Here is a 26,754-nt window from a genome sequence, read left to right as displayed (position 1 = left end):
ATCTTTCAAGATTTCTCCGGTGCTGGGAGGAATTGAACACACATCACATGTATTCAGGCAATCTTGTCTCGATACAGTAAACTCTTGTTAGCTCTAACTCCGATATCTCGAAGTACCTGTCAAGTTGAAACTTTTTTTCGGCCGTAGTATCAGCCCACGCGTTTTTCACCTCTCATCTTGAAAAGTCCTTGTGCCAAACTCGGGACATCTCGAAAGGTTGAATTATAAAATATCAAGAAAAAGGCAATGAGACAGTGTCGGCAGCATCACTTGCACCGGCTTTTTCACCCAGCGGCAGCTCGCTAGCCAAGCCAGATGCCAGGCTGCGCTTGCCACTTACCTTCCCCCTTAATTCTGTCTATCACAGTTTGCGCACTTGCTCAGCTGCTCGTCGCCACTCTTGCAGCAGCAGTGAGCTGGGAGCCTTCTTTTTCCCTCTCATTTAGGGCGCATCAACATGCTCACAGCCTATTAATCGTGACCTGGAGGTATAGATAGGCGCTTTGGAGCAGGCACATGCTAAGCTCAAAAGATGCCACCATGCGAGTTCAGAGTGTTTCAGCAAGAATTCAGCTTGATTAGGATGCTCGTTTCATGCTTCGGTGACGGCGAGGTGTAAACGTTGCGTCACTTGCGGGGCATCTGCTAAAAATGGGGGAATTGCGCTTTACTGCAGTTTCGAAGTGAAATTTTCCGGAACTCACGATAATGCAGAAAGTAACAGCGTCAGCTTTCTGAATGTCTGAAGATGGTTATGCTCAGATGACTGGCTTCAAATGTATTATTAGGATCTATCATCTAGACTCTGTGCCAAGCATGCTGTTTTGCACAGTGTCCATAACCCCATTGCCATGCTGACGTGTGGCCAAAATCAGTCACGGAAATCATGAAAGTGACTGAGCACGTTACTGGCCAGCATTTTGGAAAGGCTACATTTGGTCCAAGTGTGGCCAGTGGGGTTCTGTTTCTGTGATTTTGCTCATCTCGAAACTCAGCCTGTCTCGAAATGTTTCCCAGCTTTTACAGCGCCAAGTTAATGGGGGTTTACTGTTTATATTCAGACACGCACCACGCACGGAGTGTGGTAGTACCTCTAGATGGCGCAGCGTGTCCACAGGGAAGTGAGAGGAACTCGGCTTCATGCATGCCTCATTCATGACATGTCTCTGCGGTGGCAGTACAACGTATCACTAAATTGTTTCACTGCCAATTGCATTGATGTTGACGTTCACTGTGATTCCTTTCTGGGATGTTTCTTATTGTTCTTAAACTGCAGTAGCAGTTAAAAGCTTGTAACAGGGTTGTTGTTTCCATTTGTGTATTTAGTTATGCTGCAGCATTCGTCGTCACGTCTTGATCCATGCATCGTTTTATTGCAGCAGCACATGGTTTGCAATCGTTGTCGTGGTGCTGCTGTTGTCATGGTCACTGTCATGGTGCCATAATCTTGTCATTGTTGTCACTATTACGCTATCATTGTTTTTGTTATTGACATTGTTTTTTTTGTAGTCTTCATGCCATCATCACTGTTATTATGATCAGTCCACCATCATCAACATGCTTTCTCATCATTGTCATTATCTTGCTATCGTTGCTATCAAGCTATCATTGTCATATTGTTGTAAACTTCATGTCATCATCGTGCTTCATTGCTATTGTTGTGTTATCATAAAACTGCCGTTACTGTCGTATCATTCTGATTTCATTATCTTGTACACTTGGGGAAGGTTGTACAGGTTCGCAGTATTTCACAGAAAGTTAAGGCTTTAGCAGGAGATAGAGAAGCCACATCTGTCACAGTAAGATAGATCAAAGCCTAAGGTGTTGAATCTGCCACGGATAGTGCAACAACAACAATTTCAATAATTATGCAGATCCTCTGCGTTGTGGGGGAATCCATGTTATGCTAACTATTTTGCAAGTAGCTGGCTATTTAGAATCCTTTAGGCTTCAATCAAATGAACCAATGTACTTGTGTAAGGTGAGAAATTGTGTGCATGATGACAGCAGCAACGCAACAGCGACAGTATTTTTTTTTTCCTGTTCTGGCAAAGAAATAGCACTACCTGTTTCATTATCATTAAGGCTGATCCTAAAGAGGGTATGATGTCGCACAGCATCCACACCGCATGAGGTGCTGCAAGGAAATGGCTGGGGAATGCGGGCCGACCCCAAAAGCGGTGGAGTCGGGAAGAATGCAAGAAACTTGCACATTGTTGCATTTATAAGCAACTAGTTGTTATGCAGTGTGATCTTCGTGAAGGACAGTGATACTGTTGACCATTATTTCAAACATCTCATTTATGCGTCTTTTGCTTAATGGAAATTTCCACACGCACTCGTGCTCTCATATGCACCTGTCATGCAGTGCAACTGACGTGCCACTCGTCTCAAAGAGCTAGTCGACGTTGGCTTGAGAGAACTATGCATGCATTTGTAGCCTGATGGTTAAGAGAGTCGTGCTGTTTTGTTCAAAGGCCGAGGTTCGGTCTCATTATCACACTTCTTTTGTTTTCGTTTAACAAGGCTGAAACGATGAGAGACAGGAGCCTGCTTACCCCAGTGTGCCTGGGTTGAGGCAACGAGTGATTTGCATTTAGAAGGTCAGCTGACTCGAAAATGTCTTGCAAAAACACTGCAATGCTAGCCACTGGGCCAACACGCAGTGAACCCTTGGATGAATGCAGGTGGACCCGGTGTGCCATCGGGAGTTCCTCCGGTGGCAGGAGAAGCCAACTGTGTCGGACCGGCAGGACATGTTTGTGTCGCGACTGTACCGGGAGGATGTGCTGCCCTGCCTGCACTTTCCCAACTGCCAGCTGGCTGCGCAAGTGCTTCGCGCTATCGAGGAGAACAGCATCACCATCGAGGCAGTCAACGCGGCCAACCCCTTTCCCAGGTAAGCTGCCGCCCGCTTAGAATGGCTGAGTATGTGAGGAGCCCTTGACAGACTTGTCTGTTTAGTTTTCTCGTCCCACAAACTTATGTCTACTGTGACCATACCTGGGGGCAATATTTCTGGGCTGTTTAACATATTTACCCAATTCTGACGTTCTATGCACAACCAGATTTTGTAGGTTTTGTAGGTTTAGTGTTGGAAAATAATGCGTGCTCCAATCTAATGTGCACTGATTTTATAACAAAAACTAGCATGCGCCCGATTTTCACATGCAGAAGGATATAAACATGCACATTTTACCTTCAGAAAAGGTAAAAATATTCTCTGTACTTTCCAGGCTAGCTTGGTGGCTATAAAATTGCAGTACTAAGCTCGAGTTTGCTGATTGGATTCCAGCCGTGGTGCCCACATTTCGATGCAGGCGAAATTATTTAGATTTAGGTGCACGTTAAAGAACCCTAAATGGTCAAATTTAATTAGGGGTACTCTACTATGGTGTGGCTCATAATCAAGTTGTGGTTATGGCGCGTGAAACACCAAACTATAATTTTCATTAAATTCTCGGCTAAGATGTTCTTTGTCGTCACTGCCAGGTGTCACTTTAGCATGCTTTATTGGCCACTTATTTTTGTTGGTGCTGTTCACCATGTTTGCATTTCTTGAGAAAGTCCACAATATTCGCAGAAGGGATGGTGGCTCACGTCTTACATGATGCCTACAGTTTAACACTGCCACTCATGCAAGTATCAAGAACTCCAAAAACACACAACATGACTCTGTCAGTGCTAGCTTAGCGAGTAAAGCCATTTTCCTAAATGATCTTCGTAATGAAAGCGGCATGCCATCATTGCCAAATTGTGAGAACATGTTCTGTTGCCATCTTGCGATGACAGTGAGGACGACACTGACTCTTAAAGGGACACTAAAGGTTACCAGAAACTCAAGTTATAGTGGTAGAGCAATGTTCTAGAACGTCTAAGGCGTCAATATAATCGCGAACAGAGCTTTAGTAACCGAGAAATTGAGGTAAATGCACGACACGATTCCGGTACTAGCCCGATGACGAAAGCACTCCTCATAATTTGTGTTACTAATACTCAACTACTCGTATTAAAAATATCATTTCATTCGATTATAAGACGGAAAAAAATGCTACTTGTCTACGTCTATTCGATTCTAAGAAAAAATAACATTTTGACGTTACCCTTCAGTAATATGGGTGGTCGAAAGGTTTCGTTTTCGCTCGACTCTGCACCGGGCACACTTTGGAGTTTCAGTAGTTTCGTTATTGCGTCATGCTGTGAGGGTTCTGCTGGCTCGCGAAACTTTCATTTGGAAGAAGCAGCGAGAATGCCACGTCCATGTGATGTCGTGGGAAGCCCTCGTTGCTTTCCCGCTCCGGAGAGCCGGTGTCGAGGCCGCCGTCGTAGTACGCAACGACGCCGGCAGCGCGAGCCCTCAGCAGCAGGTCGCGCTCATCAGTGCTCAAATCGCTGGAGTTAAGCCCACCATCACGAGCCATACTGTCGTTGTCAGGGTCCATTGCGACGAGCGTCGAAGTTTGCGTCATAGAATGAAGTACCAGCTTATGGTCGCGCGTTTCTCCTGCTAGCCACCATACTCCCGCTTTCGCTCTCCTGTCGGCTCTGTCTTGGCTCTGTTTCTGGCTGTGCGTTTGCGTTTTGCGCAGAAAAGCCGTAGCACCATCTGCGGACGCTGTTCTACTCACCGATGGCGCAACGTCACTAAGAGACCATGATGTCAGTACTCCTCGATCGGAGGGCGGGCGATTTGAACTGCGCTAGAGGTACATGGACGCTTCAGAACGCATTTTCTCTTAAAGTAAGTCTCTCCTTGGCATGAAACAAGAGTTTCGAGGTTTCTGGGATGGTATTTCAACAGTCCACGTTGACTTAATAGTAACCTTTAGTGTCCCTTTAAACGGCCCTGAAACACTTTTCTAGCTAATGATTGAATGGCCTCCCTATTAAAGTTTGTCGTCCCACTAATTTTATGTTGCAAAAGTTTTTCTAATTCTCTGTCAGTCGAGTTATTGCACCGATACGCAGCTTCCTCTCTCTTGTCATCTCCACTAACACTCTGGAAGCAACACAACAGAGAAGCCAAGAAGGAAAAGCCCTGGCCAAAAGTTGAGAGTCGTAGTGGCGGTAGGGGCTTGTTGCGGCACCCAGCGGGGGTGGTGGTAGACTACACAGCACAACGCTGCCATCTTGAATTCAAGGCGACGAGCAGTAGACGCAGCTACGCGAAGTGCTAAGGTGAAATTATTTTTCGGTCTTTTTGAGGTCGCAGACATATATATTATTCATTCATTTAACTCGAGATTAGTACTTGTGTATTACTCAGAACGTTCTCGCAATCATGAAATCAGCCAACAGCATTGGTGGGCCAACTGCTTTCGATGACAACATTGCAGATGCGAGAGCAAGTTCACTGCTTTTGAAACAAAATTGTTAATTCCCAGCTGCAGGCACTTCAATAACATTTGGCTCGCATGTTCACAGGAGCCTTGTTAACAGATCGGAAAAGTTTTTTTGCTATGTTCAACAACATCTTTCAGGTCCTCTTTAATGGCAGTCAGCAAAAGCAATGCGGTTTCGGTTTTGTATGGAATTGCAACAGCACAGGCAATAGGTAATCTTGAAAGCTTGGTGTTTTTGGAGTCTTTCTGGCTCTCACCATCATTTCCGTTGCATGCAGTCAGCAAAAGCATAGCCTTCAAAATCTGTTTTCGTTATGCAGAGAGAGCCGTGGCTGGGGCGTGAATTTGGACACCTGTTATTAGACCCATTTTCTTGTATAAGAGATCGAATCCCGGCAACGGCGGCTGCATTTTAATGGGAGCAAAATGTGAAAACACCCGTGTACCTAGATTTAGGTGCATGTTAAAGAGCACTAGGTGGTCTAGATTATTTCGGAGTCCTGCACTACGGCATGCCTAATAATCAGATCATGCTTTTGACACGTAAAACCCCATAATTTTTCACTTTCTTTTTGTAGAAAAGGTGCGCATTAGAATTGGGTAAATACTGGAAATTAATATCAGATTGTAGAATTTGAAACTGAATGAAGTTCACTTAAAATTGAATTCTACTTTGAAAATCCATAATCTTGCTGCCAGAGTCATTGTAGATAAAGAGGGGAGGCAGGTTGATTTTGACTGTGTTGGGTCTCTAAGAGCATTTGTGCAGTCTGTCCCAATAAGAATGTGACCATGGCATCTGGGAAATTGAAACCATGACCTTGCCTGTAGCATCCAAATGCCATGGCCACCAAGTGACATAATGTTTTCCTTGTTTGTTTTTTTGTGTGTGTGTCTATGAAGATGAAGCTTTAGGAGTGGAGCTTCTCCACTTCCGTTATCATGTGAAGTAGTCTAGGCGAGTTTACCACCACACTAGTTGTTTACCCTTACGGAGGTGGCCACAGTTAGGCGTAAATGTTGCACATTGTTTACTTTGTCTCTTCCGACAGCCATTTGTTGCTGATGGTTGACGCTAGTCTTCGAGGCTAGCTGACCAGCTGACTAAAGCGTGACTAACAGTTTCTGGCTTGCTGCTCAACTCGCCTCAGAGACTAGCAAGATAAACAGCTGCTAGAAGACTCATGCATCATATTGCTTGTGAGAGAGACGTAAAATGTGCAGTAATTGCACTTGTGTGAAAACTGGAAAGAGCAAACTTTAAAAAAAAAAAAAAAACTATGTCCACAGTGACTTACAAATATTGCATCCCTTTTCAGGTTTTGTGATAGATCAAACAAAACAATTCTATTGCCTTCTTGAAAAACGCAAATGAAGTTACGTACCTATTATAGCGTTAGTTCCACATAGGTATTCCATAACTTTGCTTTGACAGCTAGGAAAGGTTGCCTGCAAGTACAGTGTTTAATCAGAACTAGGACAAGGGCTACTCACAGCATGGCAGGAACTTACTTGACTATGTCTGTCCTATGAAAATTTGAGATTACGAAAGTGCACAATGCCTTGCGCATTGTCCTGCTGTATGTGTAAATATGCGTGGCTCCAAGATATAAAGTACACCCTATTCCTTGTAAGACTGTAGCCTCCTCTGATTCATTTGTTTGGTGAACATCTTCGTGATTGGGGCTGCCTTCCATCTTCTGCATTCACAACAAGAAATGCTTCTCACAATTCCAACTGAGCAATCAATCAATCTTAGCCAAAAGGGGCCCTGGAACGCTTTTTCGCAAAACATGAGCAACACGCTAGAATGAATGTGATGATGCCCTTTGAGAATGTATTCCCGAAGAAGTTTTTGGAAAGGACCTAATATGAACGAAGCTACAACCAGCACAATGTTTACTTGCCCCATTCCCCCCCTCAACTCATTGATTCCTCTTGGCTAGGGCATTGCTGATAGCAGTGCCCTACCTACCACTAGCTTTTCTTTTTATTCTTTCCGCAGTGCAATAATGGCAACCTTTCAATGTTGGCAAGATGCCCAAGAGCGACAGAGGGAAGGGGCGGCAGGATGGCTAGGACATGCTAACTTGCCTATGTCTTAGTTTGGTGCTTGCCTGTTTCCATGTCTGTTTCCTAGTTTCAGAAGGTTGTTCATGCATGTGTGAGCTTTCGTTCCAAACTAATGAGTAATTAGTGTTCACGAAAAATCATCCAATGACTGGCATTTGTGGGCAGTTGCAACCACTAGTACATCATTGTTGATACCGCTTAGGGCGAAAAAATAAGCGGCAGTTTTGCAAGTTGTCGGAGGTAACAAGTGACCTATTTTATAAGATCGTTCAGGAAGCTGCAATGTAGTGGAATAATATTTAGCTTGTATGTTCTTGTAGACTTTTCTACAGGTAGGGACCACTTTTTTGCCATGTTCAAGAAGCGCTCCAGTGCTTCCTTCATTGAATGAGATCAGAGTGACGGCCATTACATGTGCGCAGGCGCTGTTCCTTGTTGGAGGCGCCACGTGTTTGCCAGTACCGCATGCGGCTAGGTGACTCGGGCTCTGCCTGGTACCACATCTCGCAGCTGTGCCGAAACCGGGTAATGCCCCGAACCTTGCATGCTGGGTTTTATTGTGGCAGTGGGCCATGTGTTTTACACCAAGCACACTGTATCATGTCTGCATGCCCGTTGCATTGTAGCAGTGATTCGTTCTGTGTGTAAAGAAATGTAGCATTTGGTGCTGACTTTTTAAGAAGTAGTTCTTGCGAATTTCTTCGGCTCCCGGGACAAGCAAAGGTACGGTAAACCAGAAAGATAAAATGGTGCATCTGAATAAAAGGCACACAGCCACTTGCCAAGGTGGCAAAGAAATGCGAAACATTGCCACTGCCAGCCTTAGTGTCTAAGCATTTTGACACAAATCTATGTCGGACCAAAAAGCTCTCGAAGGCACAAGCATATTATGGAAACTAATGTGCATGCATGCTTTTGGGTGCTCATGCTCTCACGTGTACATGCCATGAGACATGGTGCACGTGCCAGTCGTCTTGGAGCTACTTCGTGCATGCATGCTGTTGTTACCAGATCATTAGAGCATCGGACTGTCTTGCAAGCAGACAGAGGTTGAGTGCCACCTTCGTGCATGTCATTCTTTTGTGCGTGCGTGCATGCATGTGTTTGTGTGTGTGTGTGTGTGTGCACGTGCGTGTGAGTGAGTGAGAGAGCTACTCGTGCAAGACAGCAGCAGCCACAGTGAGTGAAGTGCGGGAGGATTTGCTAAGAAAGCTTCATCTTAATGCTGGCTGGCTGCCCTGTGCTGGCAAAAGGGGTAAAGAAAATGAAGTGATAGAAGGAGAGAACAGATTTTTTTTTTAAATGTTTAAATATGGGTGCCTATAAATAATGTAGTGCAACATTCTACAACTCTTCGAAGGTCATACAGACTGCATGTCCTCAAGTAGCGGAGCGAAGCCCCCTGTGTTGAACTCAGTCTGGACCAATGTCCGAGGACACCCTCCTCCATCAAGGGGCGATCATCCAGTTTGTCAAGCGCAGTCGAGAGGGCTTTTCTAGCCACGCTGGAATGGAGGCTATTTAACAGGTGGTTTCCTATCATCTCCGCACAGCTGAATTTGTCGCAAACAGAGCTGTCAGCCATTCCCATGAGGAATGCATAGGCATTCATGAATCATCCATTCACAGGCTGCGACACAAATGTAGCTGCTAGAACTATGAAAATAGCGGCTCACAATGAATGATAGCCATGTGTAACCAATCCTAGTATGCACCTCTTTTCCAAAAAAATTTGTCCAATAATTGCCCATGCATTACAACAGCATACAAAACCAAAGTCTTCTTTACCTCATTTCCAAGACACTGATGCAGCAAACCAGCGTACTAACCATTGTCATGCCATGATGATGACTGAACAAGCTTTCACATAGGTTGGCAGCAATGACAGCCGCTTGTGTGTGTGTGTGTGTGCGGTTGTGTGTGTGCGTGTGGTTGTTGCAGTTACTGAGGCATTTGGCTGAGGACGTCTGTGCAGCTTATGCAGCGCTGACACTAGAGCCTACACTTCACTCCGAAACTCTCTCACTGCCTTGCAGATAACGTCAGTGTGTGACCTCTTCTGCTACCTACGCTACATACAGCAGGGCCTGGTTCGCAGCAGCCGTAAGTTGCACATTTTGTTACTCAATCCAGTTGTTTTGTCTGCTGCACATTAGACTTCTGTTATGGACTGCAGTTAATTGGATTCTTCAGTTAATATGATCCCAACTAAATGTCGCAGCTGACGCCTGTATGTTTCTATGGGCTAAGGCTTTTGTTGTTTCGACCCTGAAGTTGGCCTTCGTCAGATCATTTGAAGATGACTATGCACCTGACTTCTGTCTTGGCCCTAATAGCTGCAGCGTCTGCAATGGCAGCGCTAGGCCACAGTGTGAATGCTTTGATGATGTGCTGCCTTCCACAGAAAATGCAGATTTTCTGGCCCACCCATGACACAGCACTAAGTGAAAATAGCGGCTCACAATGAATGATTGCCATGTGTACCCTATTCTAATGTGCACCTTTATTTCCAAGAAAAGGTATCCAAGAGTGCCTATGCATTACAACTGCATACAAAACCCAAAGCTTGCCTATTGCATTGCCCAAAAAGGCGATGACACAGTGGACTAGCGCACTCACCATTGTCATGACATGATGATCACTGAACAAGCTTTTCTGTAGGTTGGCAATGATGACACACCATTTTCAGGTGGTCCTGGTTAAGCCTAGGTAGCAGGCTAGTGGACAGCAAGCGGTCTTGGGAAGCTCACCCTTAATGCATTTCTACCTGTGGGTGGCTACAATAAAAAACGTGCTGTTTGGGCCCAAGGTCTACACAGGCAGTATTGATGGCAATTTGGGTTCAGAGGCTACCTGCCGGCAACCACCGCGAATGCCTTCCAAGTTTGTATATAAAAGCGAAAATTTGTTGTCGACCCGACAATAGCCGAGGCGACAAAGGAAGCCCATACAGTCACTGACTGATGATTCAGACGCCTGATAATTTAGACATACTCGATTATTCGAACAGTTCTGTGGCACCGCCACTGGCCTCGTAGATCTAATGGATAAGGACGACTGGAATTTCGTACACCTTGCAGAGCATCATGCAATAATTTGCACGAATTGGCAAATCAAACAGAAATACAGAGAATTTCAGTTTCATAGCTTTGTTGGAATGGTTATTGACCGTGTCACCGGTGCCTCCTTGAAACCATAACTAGCAAAGCCTGGTTAATCTACTAGTTGCTGCCGACCATGCCTAAACCACAGGACAAGCCGAACCACCGAGTTGTAACGGCTGCGTTTGTGATTTGCACAGTTTGCCGCTTTATCATCTACCATTCGTGGCTGGCTGATCCCATTGATAACACAGATGTTGTGTTGCTCTTGACGAAGCGTGGAAGGAATAGCATAAAAAGCATCACTCTAAAATCGCGGGTGCAGAATTTCTAGGCCAAAGGCAAGCTCATGTGCGCATAACAATGCATTGACAGACTTGGGCCATATTCCAGTACAACTTTCTAAAATACTGCTTTCACTTTCACAATATTTCGCATGACTCGCACCAGACACATTAATGGGTGGCGGGGTTTCTGCGCTGTGGTGAGGTAGCGCGCTTAGGACTGTGCCAGGATGCTCGTAGACGCCAATGCGTCTTGCACTAGTCTTGCAAAAGATAGTGTGTTTGGGCTCTGTGCCAGGAATGCCTTTGCTCATAAGAGCCAATGCGTTCTGCACAAGTCACGCGAAATTGAAGGTATCCCAGAAAATGACAATCCGAGAATACGGCACACCTGTTTAAGTCACTTATGAAATAAAGTCACCGATTTTCTGCCAGATCCGATATTTCGGACACCTGATTATTCGGATGTTTTGGCTGTTCCCGTCGAGTCCGAATTGTCACCCGATGACTGCTATACTATTGCTACAGATGTGCTGGTTGACAGCTCTGTTCTCTACGAAATTACACAATTGGAGAAAACGCTACCTAAATAGCCTGGCTGCAAAAGTAATACCCCGTCAAGCTTACATCGACTATCATTGTCAATGGCTTCTGCTGAAATTTTTTTAGCAAGGTTTTTCTCGGCCTTATTCAGCGACCACATAGCTGTTTCTTCCCCACATGACGGTCGCTTTCTTTCTTTTACTTGGCATCTCAGTGCAGGAGATGTACTGGGAGGTGATGCGACGGCGGCGCTCCATCGCCCTGGCACGCCTGGGCCTGCCACCCTGTTGAGGTCGCAGTGCAGCTGTGTTTCCCAAGTGCTGTACATAGGACCAGTTTTTAGAGACTCCTGCAAACCCTGTACATATGTGTCTGTGCGTGTTGCCCCCCCGGATAACTCTGGGTGGGGCACCCTCTGCAGTGACTCTTAGGCGTTTCGACGGGTGGCGGACGAGCACGGCGTTATTCCTTCGCTCGTCTGCACACGTGCTTGATGTGTATTTGCTTGCGTGTACATATATGGATGTGTGTGTGTGTTGGCACGTGCACGCACTGTGTATTTGCGGTATGGGCAAGTTGCGCACGTGTGTGTGTGTGCATTACATATTTGCTCGTTTATGGATTGTAGAGATGAATACGTACGCGTGTAAAATGTACTGTTGATAGAATGCGCTTATTCACAGCAGTCTTTACTGAAGCACATCTGCTGCACCGACGTCACATAATGTTTTATCAGCATCGCAAACTGAAGCTGGCAGGCTCTGCCAAGAAGAAAATAAAAAAAAAACGTGAAGCAGATAAGGTGTGATGAGCGAGCATCCAGTGTTTACATCTCCTGGTGCTGCTGATGTTTAACTATTTTAATCCCAGGACCCATTTCGGCAACTAAATTTCTGCATATGTACAAGAGGCGTGCCATATGGCAAGAATGCGGTTGATGTGTAAAATTCAGGCGGTAACAGCGGTCAGTGTGGTGTTGTCCGTTAGACTGCTTGCACTCGCGTATACATGTTCTCGACTTTGCACAAGCTATGTATGTGATGAACTGGAGGTATGGAAAAGGCCACACAGCTTTAATGCGAGACTTTCTGTGATGCACGTGAAAAATTTAAATCCCTGATATTGAGTAGTGTTGTAGAAACGAATGAACTGGGAAGAATTGTTGCTTTAGCTATGCCTGTACATCCGGATTTATTGAGGCAGATGTACAACGTCTTATTTACATTCACCAAACATGCATGAATTTAATGCAAAATATTTTACATTCATTGTTACAATTTGAATGCAGCATTACAATGGTGCAGAGTAAGCTGAACACTAGCAACAGCCGGAAAGTTGTAGTTAGACGCTACCAAATGGGCAGCCATAAGCTGTCCACCTTACATGCCGTCTAGGCTTAACACCTGCTTACAGCTCATAAACTACGTGCTGGTATAGCTGAGTTGCTATCACATTTCGCTGCCAAGCATGAGGCCATTGATTCAGCTTCCAGTCGTGGCAGCTGTAACATGATGTGTATGGAATGCAAAAACGCTCATTGTACTCAGCCTTGTGCAGATGTTAAGGTACCTCAGGCGGTCAAAATTATTCTGGAGCACTTCTAAAAGCAGTGCCTTGTGAACTTACTTCATTTGATACCTAGCAAACAATGCAATGGAACGCTGTAGAAACTTCTCTAACTGCTTGCATTCGTGAGCAAAAAATAGTGTGTCACATAGGAAAAAAGAGTTATGCATCATGTAGATCGATGTAGCATTAAGACTCATATTTTTATTGCAAAATATGAAGTTATGGATGTGGGCACAGTAAAACGTTTCTGCGACCAGCGGCCACGGCACACTACTTGTGCTTGTGACCGAAACGTGGTGTGCCACGCACTTCAAGCGCAGAGGTGTGCACAAGTCATGCAATGTGATGTAGCCTTGCATACATAAGTTGTGGCTGTAAATGTAAGGTTTATTTTCACTGTAAAAGGCATTGCACATAAAATATAATGGCATTGTAAAATGCCAAGAGAGATTTCTATGACTGTGCTACTTGCATAGCTTTTGCAGCTTTGCCTGCTATGTATGAAATTGGGTGTACTTGAGGAAGTGTGATCAGATATAACGAATGTGGAATACAGGGTCCATTATGGAAGTAATGCGCATTTTCTAGGAAAAATTGATTGATGGACTGGACTTGTACAAATGCTTAAAATTCTTGAAAATACTCTCTTCCTGTGTCAGTACACTTGCAGAGACGTGTCTGCCACGCCTGGAAGGCACCCTGAAATTCCTCGACGGGAATGTCTCTCGGGAACACTGTAGCATGATTTTGGATTTTTCCACGGTCTCCCAATGCTTTCCTTTCACCGCTTTCTTCAGTCAGGGAAACCAAAACAAGGAGGTCGCACGGAGCAAAGTTAGGACTGTAGGGGGCATGGGGGACCACTGGGGTGTTGCTTCGGGCCAGGAAGTTGGTAACGATGGTGGACGTGTGGCTGGCAGCATTGTCATGGTGGAGCTTGACCTTGACTTTGAAGTAAGCCCTCACGCGCGCAACCCGGCATTTCGGTCTCTTGGGCACCCCCAGGTAAAAGGTCTAGTTGACAGTTTCTCCCTGCGGTACAAACTCAAAATGGACGATTCCTCGGGCGTCAAAGAAGACAATGAGCATCTTTTTGATGCGAGACTTGCTCATTCACGCTTTCTTGGGGTGGGGCGATGATTTTGTGTGCCACTCGCTGCTCTGCCTTTTTGGTTCTCGGTCGTACTCGAACATCCAGGATTCGTCTCTGGTTACGACGAAATTAAAAAAGTCCGGCTCATTTTGAATCAAATCCAACAATTACTGACAGTGCAAAACTCGAAGTTCTTTCAGATCTTCTATCAACGCTTTCGGCACAAGCTTCGTGCTGACCTTGCACATTTGCAGATCCTCGGTCACTGTCACTGCTCGGAGTAAACTGGCGACCGGCTGTGTTGGCAGGGCAGAACCCTCGCCACATTTCCCGACCAGTTTTACCGCGGTGCCATGGATAGTCGCGTCATAATACAATAATGAGCATTACTTTCATAATGGACCCTGTATATTTGTTTCAATCCCATTGTGTATATTACTGCCTACCTGAAGGCAGGTTTAGCCGGATGGTTTTGCCTTTGCAGCTTATTACTAGGGGTGTACGAATATTCGAAAATTTCGAATATTATCAAATATTTTTAATATTTGGATTTGATTCGAAAACTACGTGTTCAAAAATTTTCGAATATTCGATTGGATACGAATATTCAAAACGAATCTAATATATTCTTGGCTGCACGGAAGCAAACATGGTTCTTAGCGTTTATTTTTATCTAGTCTAAGAAAGTGTGTCTGATTTTGTGCTGAATTTTGCAATAATTTCATGCTGCTGGCGAATTTTCGCCTGTAAAACTGGCTTAGCCACTTGACGTCAAAGTTATGCAGAAAAGCCAGCCTTTCAGTAACAAGGGGCACGAGTTTGCAAGTTCAAGCTCCAATCTTGACCTCATTGCTTGACAGTAAATGCGATGAGTGACGGAAGGTCAAATGCGTCTTAGTTTACAGGAAATTTATGCGGTATAGTAAGCCACACAGGTTGGCAAGAACAGACAACTAACGAAGATTACTCAATCTTCCAAAGCTAACATGAGCCAAATACACAAGCGTTTAGTATAACGGCTTACTAGTTTAATTTTTTGTACCAATGACAATGCAGTTACGATGTTCGAACATCATGTTAAAATGAAAAAACTTGCTAATAAATGCATGTGCATATCATTATTCGATTCGATATTCAGTGCTAAGTATTCATATTCGATTCATAATCAAAAATTTTGATATTTAACACATCGCTACTTATTACCCATCATTGGTTGTTGCATTAGTGTCATACCTTCCATAGGGTGGCTTGTAGAACAGTCACTTATTTGATATTCTTTTACTGCTAAAAGAATTGTATGGGCATAAGACAGCACTTGTACTGTGCCCTTTTCTTTGTGTTGCCATCGTTTTACAGACTTGATTCCAATTGTGCCTCCCATTCCAACCAGACCGACTTTTGACCTTACCGTAACTCTTGACTGCATTTGATGCCTTCAAGAAATCTATCAGCACATGAGATTTGATGATGAGGATGTACTTATTCCAAAGATCAATCAGTATCCCCTTGAAACATTGGAGTCACATTTAGCTGGCCTTGTGGCAACCGCCATTGCATGTGGTTGAATGACAGAATAAAAAAAGAAATTTTGCTGACATCTCACAGACTCAAATGTAGTACAAAGCGAAATTTTTGGCTGAAACTTGGAGAAAAGAACTCGCAACATATTCATGCATGTCTGGTAAACTGCGCATGTGTTCAAATGTGCCCAATACAAATCTCAGAGGCAACCTTTGGCTGTTCTGTTTTTCTCTGACCACTATGCTTTCCAATGGACATCTGGATCTGTACGCTCAGTCCACTATTTTCAGAGATGCAACTGTTATTGCGTCTTGATTGGCTTTCACATTTGAAGCAAATGTGATAGAAAGGACGAAAACCACGTAACATTGTTTTTATTACACTGAATAGTAATTGAGTGCATTCAGAATTGCCATTTCTCTAATGATGCATTGAATTGTACTAAAAAAAGTGTAAGTGCCCCCAAAAGTGATTTATCGAGAATACGGCTAGTGTATGTACAGGGGAGTGATGTTACTTTAGGCACGATTTTTTTTTATACTTTCACTATTTCATGTCTTGGGCCACAGTGACTTTACTGACAGGTGTTGTGTTGCCACGGGTTGCACAGTTTTCTGGTGCCTAGATACAAGCAGATTCTGATCTGTGCTTGGTAGAGGACTGAATTCCCAGGTAGCCTTGCTCGTATTGTGATATGCTGGTGGTAGTAGTAACTACACATATTTTTGAAAACCCATTATTTACACCATGAAAGAGAACATGAATGGGACGTTTTAGAGACATTATTTACCCAATTTTATGTCGCTTATGTTGGGAATTCAAAGACTTTGTTTTTAAGATTTTTTTTAATTCTTATTGCGGCACATTGCTGTCAGAAAGGATATTGAGAAGACATTTTATTCTCATGTTCAATTATGTATATACGAGGCCTGTGTTGTACCTTCTACATTTTGCAGACATCCTCACACTTAGTGAGTGTGCCAGGGTGCTCATCAACCATTGCTGTGTTTGGTTTTGTTGGTTATTCAGTGCTGCATACGGACAGGATATTACTAATACTAAGCTGTGCTGTAAGGGAAAAAGACCAGTTTCAGGGTCACTACATACTAATTTTAAGTTAAGCTGTACCACTAAATTACACTTCTGTAAAATCCAAAGCAGCTGCTTACCATGAGAGGATGTTTGGCAAGCCAGAAAACATCCGATATTAAAACTCGAGCACAATGCTATTCTGAAGCTCCCACACCAGCCAGCCGTAACAGAATGGATTTTTCCAGTGTCTACTCAGTTTATCAGCAGTGGAAGTCTGCATCACATTCCAAATGAGCCGAAGACTCAATCTAGCGAGTTTAAACCATCCTGCACCAAAACGACTCAATTGTCAAATGACTGTTGGGACTCAATTACAAGGAGTTAAACTGAAATCCATGACATTGCAATGACGTACCAACATCATCAGATCAACAGATTTGAAACTGAAAGAAATTACCATGGCCTACAATGGCTGTTTCACAGCATATTAAGCGCAAGCACTCTGACAACCTTGTGAACTTGACAGAATGTACGAATGGGCATGATGGTAATCCATGCTGAATTGACTTGTGCATATGGAGGACAAGACAATACAAAGCAAGATAAATTGTCGTGGAAATCCTATTGAGAAAATATTTTTTGTTGTGAAGCAGTCAGCGACTGGTCCTTTGCATTCACATGGCTGATTGTTATTGTGCATTCAATTACATTTCATAGTGGCAACCGCACAAAGCAGCTATGCTTTCTACGCTGCAGGCATTGTCCTTTGGGGTTATTTGCATTGTAGGAAGAATGGCAAGTGTCTGGGGATGAAAATTTTCCCATTGGTGATGCTGCGCTCACATTACAGCGTTGGACCTAGCACGAAGAGACGAAGATATTGGCAGCATTACATTAAAGGTGACCACGCATTTCTGAGGCAACCACTCATGCATGCACACATCATGCAAAAGACGAGCTGCAAGAATAGAAGTAGAGTGCACATGCTTCTTTTGCACACTGGTTATATGGTAACCTTGCATGGTTAAAAAAAAAAGAAAAAGCTCTTTGACGTTTGCTTGCCCTTCGCTTAAACTGAACTTCAGATAAATGGAACACATTTACTTCTCCCTTTGAGTGCCATATAGGCGGATCATACTTAACAGGTGTTGAAACCGTAGTCCCAAGCCATCCTCATGTTGTCTTGTCCACCCGAAACTGCACCTGCGAGCCCCTACACATTAGCTGCTGCTGCTGTGGACAGAGGGCGCTTCCTTCCCAAAGTTTTGCTGAGCTGGAAGGCTCCTCTTTGGTCCTTGTCACTGTTCCATTGTACGAAAAATTGGGTAATGCTATGATGAGACTCGTTTCTTTGGATATCTAACAAATGGTACCCGAAAAACTTCATGTGTTTATCTATGTAAATGGACAATAGTTTGGTGTCATTTGGGTGGGCCTCGCTACCTGGCATGCAGTGTGTGCACATGTGTTTGGAGACAACTGCAGTCACCTGCAAAATGTGAGCAGCAGTCTGTGAAAATGTCTAATGTGTAAGCGTACTCAATGTGACATGCATCATTGACTTTCTGTGCCGAGCCCTTAGGAGACTTGTCTATGTAGTGATCTTAACCTGGTGCAACACGGACATGTCTTGCTGTCTCCGTGCGACAAAGTCAATGTTTTGTCTTCTGGATCCACCTCACAGCCCTGACGCTTGTAGCCACTGCTCAGCGGCAGATATGTACAGCACACTGCCACTTTGTGAGCGAGTTCGGTTGAAATCAACGATGGTTTTGAAAACGCGAGTGCTGAAGTGATGAATGCTAGCATCACTTCCATTTGGGCTTGTAAGCAACAGATATCACTACAGACAGTGTTTTATGCTAAGCTGCAGCAGTGGCAAATAATCAATATAACTGCAGGAGGTCATCATTTGTAAATGTTTATTGAAGATGCTTGTATATACTTATCAATTCATCTTCTTATGAAGTGCTTCGCAACACTGTACTACCATACTGCATTGTTGGCACTGGCAACCCAAAAAATTTGCAAGCAGTTTTTCAAAGTGGCACGTGCCAGATTAAAAAAAAGTTAGCATGCTTTTGTACTGAGGCAGATAAAAAGGCCACTTAGCCGATAATTACAAGTTCGTTCGAGAGTCACCAAATCGTTACGTAAAAATTGTCAGCCATTGTCCAACTTGCGATGTTCCTCTGAAGCGTGTCTGCCAGTCTGTGTGAGGCATTTCTATTTTAAGGGAGTTTGTTGATCCCATGAAAACAGTAAGCTCTCCTGCTTCTATTGGTCATATTGGTGCAGTCTGCCTCTTCTGCTGTTGTCACCATCTGTGAGCAAGTTCAGTTATTCACTTGCTTTTCATCTTCAATGCTGAGACACTTCATCCTCCAAACATGCATAATATGCATTGCAAGAAGCAATGGTTCTGTGAACAGTAGGTATATTTGTAATTACCGGTATGTACCTTATATTGGCTAATAAAAATAACAGCAAGGTCTTTCCGATTCGTCCTCATACATTTACGGGAGTGTTCATTGATGAGCGAGGGAGCAATCGATCACAAATCTCAAGTCCAGTGTGAACTGTGTTGGTAACTTTTTTTCACTTGATCCGTTTCTCATTGGACGGCATAGAGGACTGAGGGATACTGAAAAGAACAAGTGAGATTGGCAAAGTTCCAGAGATCGACTGGAATGGGCTCAACTCTTATCTGAGACTGCTTAGCATGATGAGTTGAGTATAACAAAGGGAATTGAATATCCATGATCATTCAGCCGGTCTCTGTAATTGTCTTTTTTTTGTGTTCACGGCATATAGTATCTGTGTGTGAGGGGACACATGTAACCCTGTAACCTTTAGACATTTGGATGGAGCTAGAACAACTTTTAGCACAGAAGGAGTTGTTTTCCATTAAGTGGGCCACAGAGGCAGAGAGGCTTTTTCTTTTCCTAGTTCATGGGTGCGCTTAAGAGGAAACTGTTGGAGTCCTAAGATTACAGGATTTTGGGATTCGGAGACTGCGTATAATATGCCGTGAAACCTGTACATATTTAGAAACTTTTGGAGGGGTCCAATGCGTCTTGGCAAAGTATTGTTGCAGTGATGGCTAGCATTGTATGCATATTTCTTTTTGCGTGTACTATACAAGGAGCTCATATCATAACCCGTACGTGTAGGAAAAGCTTTACAATAGTAGCTTTGTAGTGTGAAAGTTATATAGAACAAGTTGGGGAGTTGCGCAGTGATTAGTGTAACATATAGTGCTGCAGTTAATAGTGCTGCTTTTCTCGAGTGTCGGTATTTATGGTACTGAGGTATGCAAGTGAATTGACATGCGACACCTGCTGAACCTTTACGTGAATGTCGAATGTTACGCGAATGTATGTTGGGCTGCATCTGTGGTTGTGATCTAGATTTGCGAACCTCACATTTGGTATACGAATCCCTGTATTTTGTGTGCAGAAAAGTGTACTTGGTTGTTGACAGCGATGGTGAGCAAGATGTGATCACAAGAATAAATGATAACCAAGGCATTTGTCTCCCGTAGCATTGCTTGCGCCAGTCTTCCATTGTTTGCACTGTAGAAAAAGAGCAGTCTGCTGGCACATAAGTTTGCGGCAATACGCCACAGCACAGTATGTTGTAAAAAAAGGGGGGGGGGGGGTCTAGATAATTTACTGTAGAGGAAAGGTAGCAGACAATGAAAAAAATTCCAGCTGAACATCTTGCGATGAATGGTCGACGTTCGTGCAATTAGCATTGAAGCATTGTAGCGACTTACCGTATTGTCAACTCTGAAACGTGTATGAAGCTGGGCTCCTTTCCCCTGCTTCCCGCTGCACCACCCAGTGGTGTGGCCATAATGGCTGCGTGGGGCGCGGATTCAGTTTTGCTGAGCATCAGAGAAATTGAAAAGATCCTTGTTATCATAGAGTGGCACGTTTACAATGGTGCATACCTAGTTACCCAAGTTGGCATCAAAAAAAGGTTCATTGAAGAGTGGTACGTACCCACTGCCACATCCCCGGCAGTCCATATCAACGTCGGAGGTTTGTTGAAGAGAAGCTTAATATTCTCGTCAGGCTACAGACTATATCATGGCCCAGTGCCAACATACTTGCATAATAGACCCCGAAGTGTAGTGCTCCATATAACGAACGGACTTGTAGCATCTGTTGAATAAGTGGTCTACACGATGGCACATTTTATGTCAAATGTGCAACGGATTAAGAACGTGTGTTAATTGATGATTTTACTCTGTCATGCTGCAGCTGTCTGGTTTCAAGAAATACAAAATTCCACCAACATTTTTATGCTATATTCTCGCACAGTAAAACGTGGCATTTCGATAAGCTGCCTGAAGATTATTGGAATGGTCCTCTGATGGGGGGGGGGGGGGGGGGGGGCTCTCGTTGGTCATATCAATGCAGAGAGTCGGAGAAATCGAGAACTTAGCGAGGATGACATAGACAGCATCATGACAGCAGACATCTGACATGGAAGGCCTACACAATTGCTAAGAGTCACCTTTAACAAATGTATGATCAATTACAGCGAATGTATTAGGAGAGATTGAAAATACAAGTCTAGCCTATTGCTGCGCTGATAGAGAAGCTCTGGAACTAGTATTTGAGAAGTTGAGAGAATGTTCTGAGCAGCTTCTGATGCGTTTCCTTTCTTTAACGCTGCGAGCCCGGTACTTTCCAGTAACGAACGGCATACGCGTTATCAGTATGATAGCATTGCCTCATCATGCTGATAACTTGCATGCCGGTCGTTACTGGAAAGTACCGGGCTCGCAGCGTCATCATGCTGATAACGCGCATGCCGTTCGTTACTGGAAAGTACCGGGCTCCCAGCGTTAAAGGAAGGAAACGCATCAAGGCAGATGACGATTATCGTTGTGTGGCAGAAGGGGCACTCCAAAGGGTGTAAACTGCACTCGTAGAAAAATGTACACCCTTTGGGGTTTATCTTGTCCCACAACGATAATCGTCATCCGTCTTACCCGCGTTTCCTTTCTCTAACGCGGCGAGCCCGGTACTTCCCAGCACTTCCCAGTCACGAACGGCGCCGCATTATCAGTGTGACGCAGCATTCTCGACAGGAAAGTAGCGAGCGCCGAGTTTTCAGGAAAGGAAACGCAAGCAAGGCAGATGACGATTATTGTTGTGGGACAAATTTACACCCCAAAGGGTGCAATCGTTTTAAGAGTGTGTTCTTACACTCTAAGAACAGTTTACACCCTTTGGCTTGCCCCTTCTGCCACACAAAGATAATCGTCATCTGCCTTGATGCGTTTCCTTTCTTTATCGCTGCAAGCCCGGAACTTTCCAGTGACGAACGGCACGCGCGTTATCAGAAGGGGCACTCCAAAGGGTGTAAACTGTTCTATGCTGATAACGCGCGTCCCATTCGTTACTGGAAAGTTCTGGGCTCGCAGCGATAAAGAAAGGAAACGCATCAAGGCAGATGACGATTATTTTTGTGTGGCAGAAGGGGCAAGCCAAAGGGTGTAAACTGTTCTTAGAGTGTAGAGTGTAGAGTGTAGGCACCCTTTGGAGTGCCCCTTCTGCCACACAACAATAATCGTCATCTGCCTTGATGCGTCTCCTTTCTTGAAAACGCCGCGCCCGCTACTTTCCCGTCGGCATCCCGTCGGGAATGCTATCATGCTGATAACGCGCACGCCGTTCGTTACTGGAAAGTACCGGGCTCGCAGCATTAAAGAAAGGAAACGCATCAAGGCAGATGACGATTATCGTTGTGTGGCAGAAGGGGCACTCCAAAGGGTGTAACTTTGAGTGTAGAGTGTTGGCTTCAGTGCACTAGAATAGTATTCTAGTCGTATTAGTACTACACTGTAGCTTGGCCTACATGGCTTGCCAAGGATTTTATGGCCTCCCGATCCAAAGGGAATAATATATTAACTATGCAGTTTGCACTAATATAATGAGAAACTCTATGCTATGAATATCTGCAATAATTATTGTATTAAACTCCATGAGTCACGCTGTATTTTGGCTACGCCGCCCTTTTTGCGCATGTTAAAGGAATAGAGCCGAATCGACATCGGCACCTTCCGCGCGTTTTTTGTTTTTTCTCCCTCGGCGTGCTGCTGTCACAGAACACCTATGGTGCTGTATCGTGTTTTTCGGCGCGCGATTTGGTGTGCCGGTTGCTTCTGCTGTCTGCAAGACCAATGCTTCCTACTTCGTGTGGAACATGATAAGCGTGAGTATCGGTAGAGGCGGTAGTGCTAAACGCAAAACCATCTCGCCTGAGAGCAAGGCCAGCGATCTCCATCCGCGAGATAAAGGATGTCGCCTCGTTTCGTGATACCACACAGAGGTCGTTCTCCGTGATTGCAGTTGAAAAAAGCTGCCCTCGAGGCACTGAAAAAGATGACAAATTCCCAGAGAAAGCATATCAAACTTAGACTCATTTACCGCAAATGTAACGGAAAAACTTTCGTTATGCAAGTTGATGGTACGCTTACCCATGTTAGGGAAAAAGGGCAAAGGGAAAGCGGAGTTAAGTTAAATCCTTACGCCCCTTCCGAGCAAAAAAGAATCGGTTGCCGACAGTGCTTAGCAAAAGCGTTGAATTTAAATATAGCTAAATTTTGATTTAACGAAGTGTCGATTTTACTGACCTCTCTTTCTCGGGGTTTAACTGTATCGTCATTCAATGGTACCTGTTACGACGCTTATACATGAGCTATTTAAGTTTTGAAGGAAGTGTTGAAAAGTAATTTGGTGATTTCGTGCCTTCATTGGTGCAATTCTACAGTGCTGGCAGTTCTGCAGCTTGCAGTGGAGTATATTTCTCTAGTGACGTGTGTCAAAACCCGTCTGGACTTCAGAGGAAGCTTTAGCTCGGGTGCTCCTATCTATATACCTGTAAAAGGAGAATTCGTTTTTCTCGGCAACCACTGCACCAAATTTGACGGGGTTTGCTGCATTTAAAACAAAAACTTAAAATGTAGTGACTGTTGGTTTCGAATTTTCGATTTAGGTCGTCAATTTTTAAAAAAAGTTTGGCAAAAATCGCAAATTTTCAGAAAACGAAACCATCAAGTTTACAACTCTGTCAGTATACAATGGAAAAGGATAATACAATTCTGTGAATTGCATCCAATAGTACATCTAAAGCGGACAAAATTGACATGTTACACGTGAACATAAAAAAAATGTAGTATTGTAGAAATACGGCTTTTGCAGAACCCTTGTAACCAACGTAACAAATTCACGTAAGATGTAAAATGGCATATCGAATTTGTCCGCTTTGAATGGTCTACTGGATGCCGCTTACAGAACCGCGATATCTGTTCTTGATGCAGAGCTACGAATTTGTAAACTTCGTGCTTCTATTTTTTTCAAAAGGTCGAATATTTGAAAATCTTTTTAACAAAATGCAGGCTCTACATAGAAATTCCGTTTCCAACAGTCACTAGAATTTAACTTTGTCTCTCAAATGCAACAAATTTCATTAAACTCGGTCTAGGGGTTATCTAAGAAAAACGTTTTTGCGTTTTACATGTATTTCAATAGGCCGCGTCGGAGTTGGGCCCGAGCTAAAGCTTCCTCTGAAGCATGCTCTGATAGCTGCCCTGTGCAAAATGTTAACATTCAAGGAGATATAGAACTCCCCCAGTTGTTTTGATCTCTGCTGGTTTCCTGTCTGCCCATCACTATTATTCCAAAAGCTTTTGCAAGGAAATTACAAAGAACAAATTAAGATGTTCACATTCTGCTGGAAGGTCGTTAACTCACAATCAGCAGTCCATGATTGTACCTCCCAGCCACTCTGCTGACGTTACATCAGTGGAGAATCCTGATCCTGGAGAGCAGGATCGTTCCAGTAGCAGCTGCCATGACTATCCAATGCCCGCTCAACATCTGTGTATTGGATAGAGCTGGTGTGTGCCTTCTTCATAGTCAAACACATAGCCTTCCCTGTTGTGGAGGTTGTCCTAAATGAAGTTCTTTTCATCTTCATGTTGTAGAGCTCTGATTGTCCTAATTTCTGCTCTATGATGCCGACATCTTTTTGATTCAAGGTTAACATAAGGCCTATTAATGGGGCAGTCGAAATATAAGTTTTAGAAAAACTGGACGAATCCAGTAGTAAGAAGCTAAAGCCTACGTGTGGGGTGTTTCTTGCTTACGACATGAAAATTCCTTTGGAGGTAGAGGCATACACCTTCGCTCTAAAACGCTGGTGAGCAGGCCGGAAGTATGAAAGAAATTCAGCATTACGGGATGCTTTCCTCCGAGCAATAAGATGCCTCACATTGCAAACAACGCTGTTCTTTCACCCAATGTTATGCAGCCACTGCTACCGGTGCAAGCCGTCACGCTTTCCTTGTGGTGTCATAAAAACGGCATAACCATCTTCAGGCTTCTTGCTGTAGTTACATGCGCAATAGCACGGACCTGTTGTCAGATGGGAACTGGGTTTGGCACCTTTGAAAGCGTCGCGTTCGTGAGCTTTCGTGTACTCATCAACCCAGCATCATTCGATACATTGACCCCGGCTCCCCCCATCAACCCGGGTTGACTGGGTGGGGGGCTTTGGTTCGGGCCAATGGTCCTTCCCGGACAAGGGGACTGTTGTGGTGTAGCGTCACTGAGTTACTGCATCTAACACACAAACAGCCATGTTGGTATAGCGCTAGGACATAGAGCAGGAAACACAGCGCACAAGGATCGCTACGCCGACCTAAAGCGCGGAGCCAGCCGAGCTGAGGAGAAAAATGGCGCGAACGAAAAAGAAAACACAAGCAAAGCGTAAGATCCGCGCGCTTCCAAGGGCAACGGCAGGGAGACCAATCGTCGCTCCGAAAAACGGGGGTCAAACTGAATGCCGCAGGGAAACACGCAAGGGGTGAGGAGGAGGCAAGGAGGTCGCGCGGCGGCGGCATTCAGAGTGGCGGTTCTTTCAAATTATCGAGGGACTTTAGTGCAGGCTTAGCACCAGCACCACCAATGCATTGACCGAAGGATCTGCCTGCACTCTACAAACCTTTGTTCAGGCCCACGCACACACGAAAGGAAACTACCGTAGAGACACAAAAATTCAGATTACCTCACCACGCTCTCAACACCACAATGCGTAGCCTTCGAGATGAAGCGCACTCTGCCCAGTCTCGGAGGCCATGACTCGCGCCCCCTAGAAGGTTAAAAATAAGTTAGCCTGCCATCCTTTGGAATTAAAATGAGCATTTTAAATCCTACGCTTTTACTGGTTTAATGCGCGAAAGCAATTGCTGGAGCTGTAAAGGCACCGTAGCGTCGTATTTTCGATGCTACCTATTAATCTACACGTGCAGGCCGAGGATAGTATGGAGGAAGAAAATGGGCCTCCCGACCCTAATGGAATAGTCTATCAACATCGGCACCAATCGGACTGTATCACAGAACACCTATACAAACTTAGAGAAGGGAAACTGTACCTTCCACAGTGCTACGGAAATAAGCGTAGCGGTGGCGTCGTGAACTAAAGTATGCGACCACGGGTGGCGCTGTACAACAGGAAACGGAAACGGGGTTTTGAACAGTTAACCAGGTGTTCTGTGGCTTTACTGGGTTTCTGGCTGCTGCGCCTTGATCGTGCTCCCGCGTGTTTAGTTGCTGTGTGGCAAACGTAACACCTACATATGTATGTAGGCGGTACGTTTGCCACACAGCAACCAAAGTGGCGGGAGCACGATCGAGGCGCAGCAGAATACATGTAGCACTGAGTCATATCGAGTTAAGGCACACCCTCAACTGACTTTTAAGGGCATCCCGAGCGGTTTTTCGTTTATTACGCCGCCGTTACCCCGAGTTGTGCCGCCGCGCCCCAGCTGTTGCATTTCATGTAGGGCTACTGACAGAATGCGGTTTCCAGGTGGCACGATGGCCTCGACTGGAATAAACGCTCACGACACCAAAGATTGAGTAAGCCTGAAAATATTTTATTTGCAGTTTACAAGTACAACAAAAAGCACACGTCTACGCATCCAGACAAACGCGGTTACATAGTCAAGAACATAGTCAAGAAATGGCTCATTAATAAGGGTAGCACAAACGCACAAGAAAGAAGACCTAAGCTACAAAACGTATGGTCGGCTGCTAAGTATAATAATTTCCCTGTCACCGCGTGTCACTTTTATACAGCATCTTTACAGCACTACCAGGCCGGGTAGTTTGGCG

At 44.5% G+C, this 26,754-nt stretch overlaps 1 protein-coding gene across 3 annotated transcripts in view; it reads left to right on the top strand.

The window, feature by feature from the left end:
- Nucleotides 1-20,088, top strand: part of LOC142563795 (uncharacterized) — a 59,243-nt gene extending 39,155 nt beyond the window's left edge. For all 3 annotated transcript variants that reach the window (XM_075674413.1, XM_075674411.1, XM_075674412.1), the window contains exons 9-12: nt 2,688-2,899; nt 7,838-7,940; nt 9,452-9,518; nt 11,558-20,088. In XM_075674413.1, coding sequence (XP_075530528.1) covers nt 2,688-2,899; nt 7,838-7,940; nt 9,452-9,518; nt 11,558-11,634 — 459 coding nt within the window. In that variant the 3' untranslated portion in view covers nt 11,635-20,088. The remainder of the gene's footprint in view (nt 1-2,687; nt 2,900-7,837; nt 7,941-9,451; nt 9,519-11,557) is intronic.
- Nucleotides 20,089-26,754: the final 6,666 nt, after the last annotated feature.

Source organism: Dermacentor variabilis, chromosome 11 (assembly GCF_050947875.1).
Source record: "Dermacentor variabilis isolate Ectoservices chromosome 11, ASM5094787v1, whole genome shotgun sequence".
Lineage (NCBI taxonomy): Eukaryota > Metazoa > Arthropoda > Arachnida > Ixodida > Ixodidae > Dermacentor > Dermacentor variabilis.
Note: the sequence above shows the minus strand (reverse complement) of the source record. Positions and strands in the feature narration are given on the sequence as shown.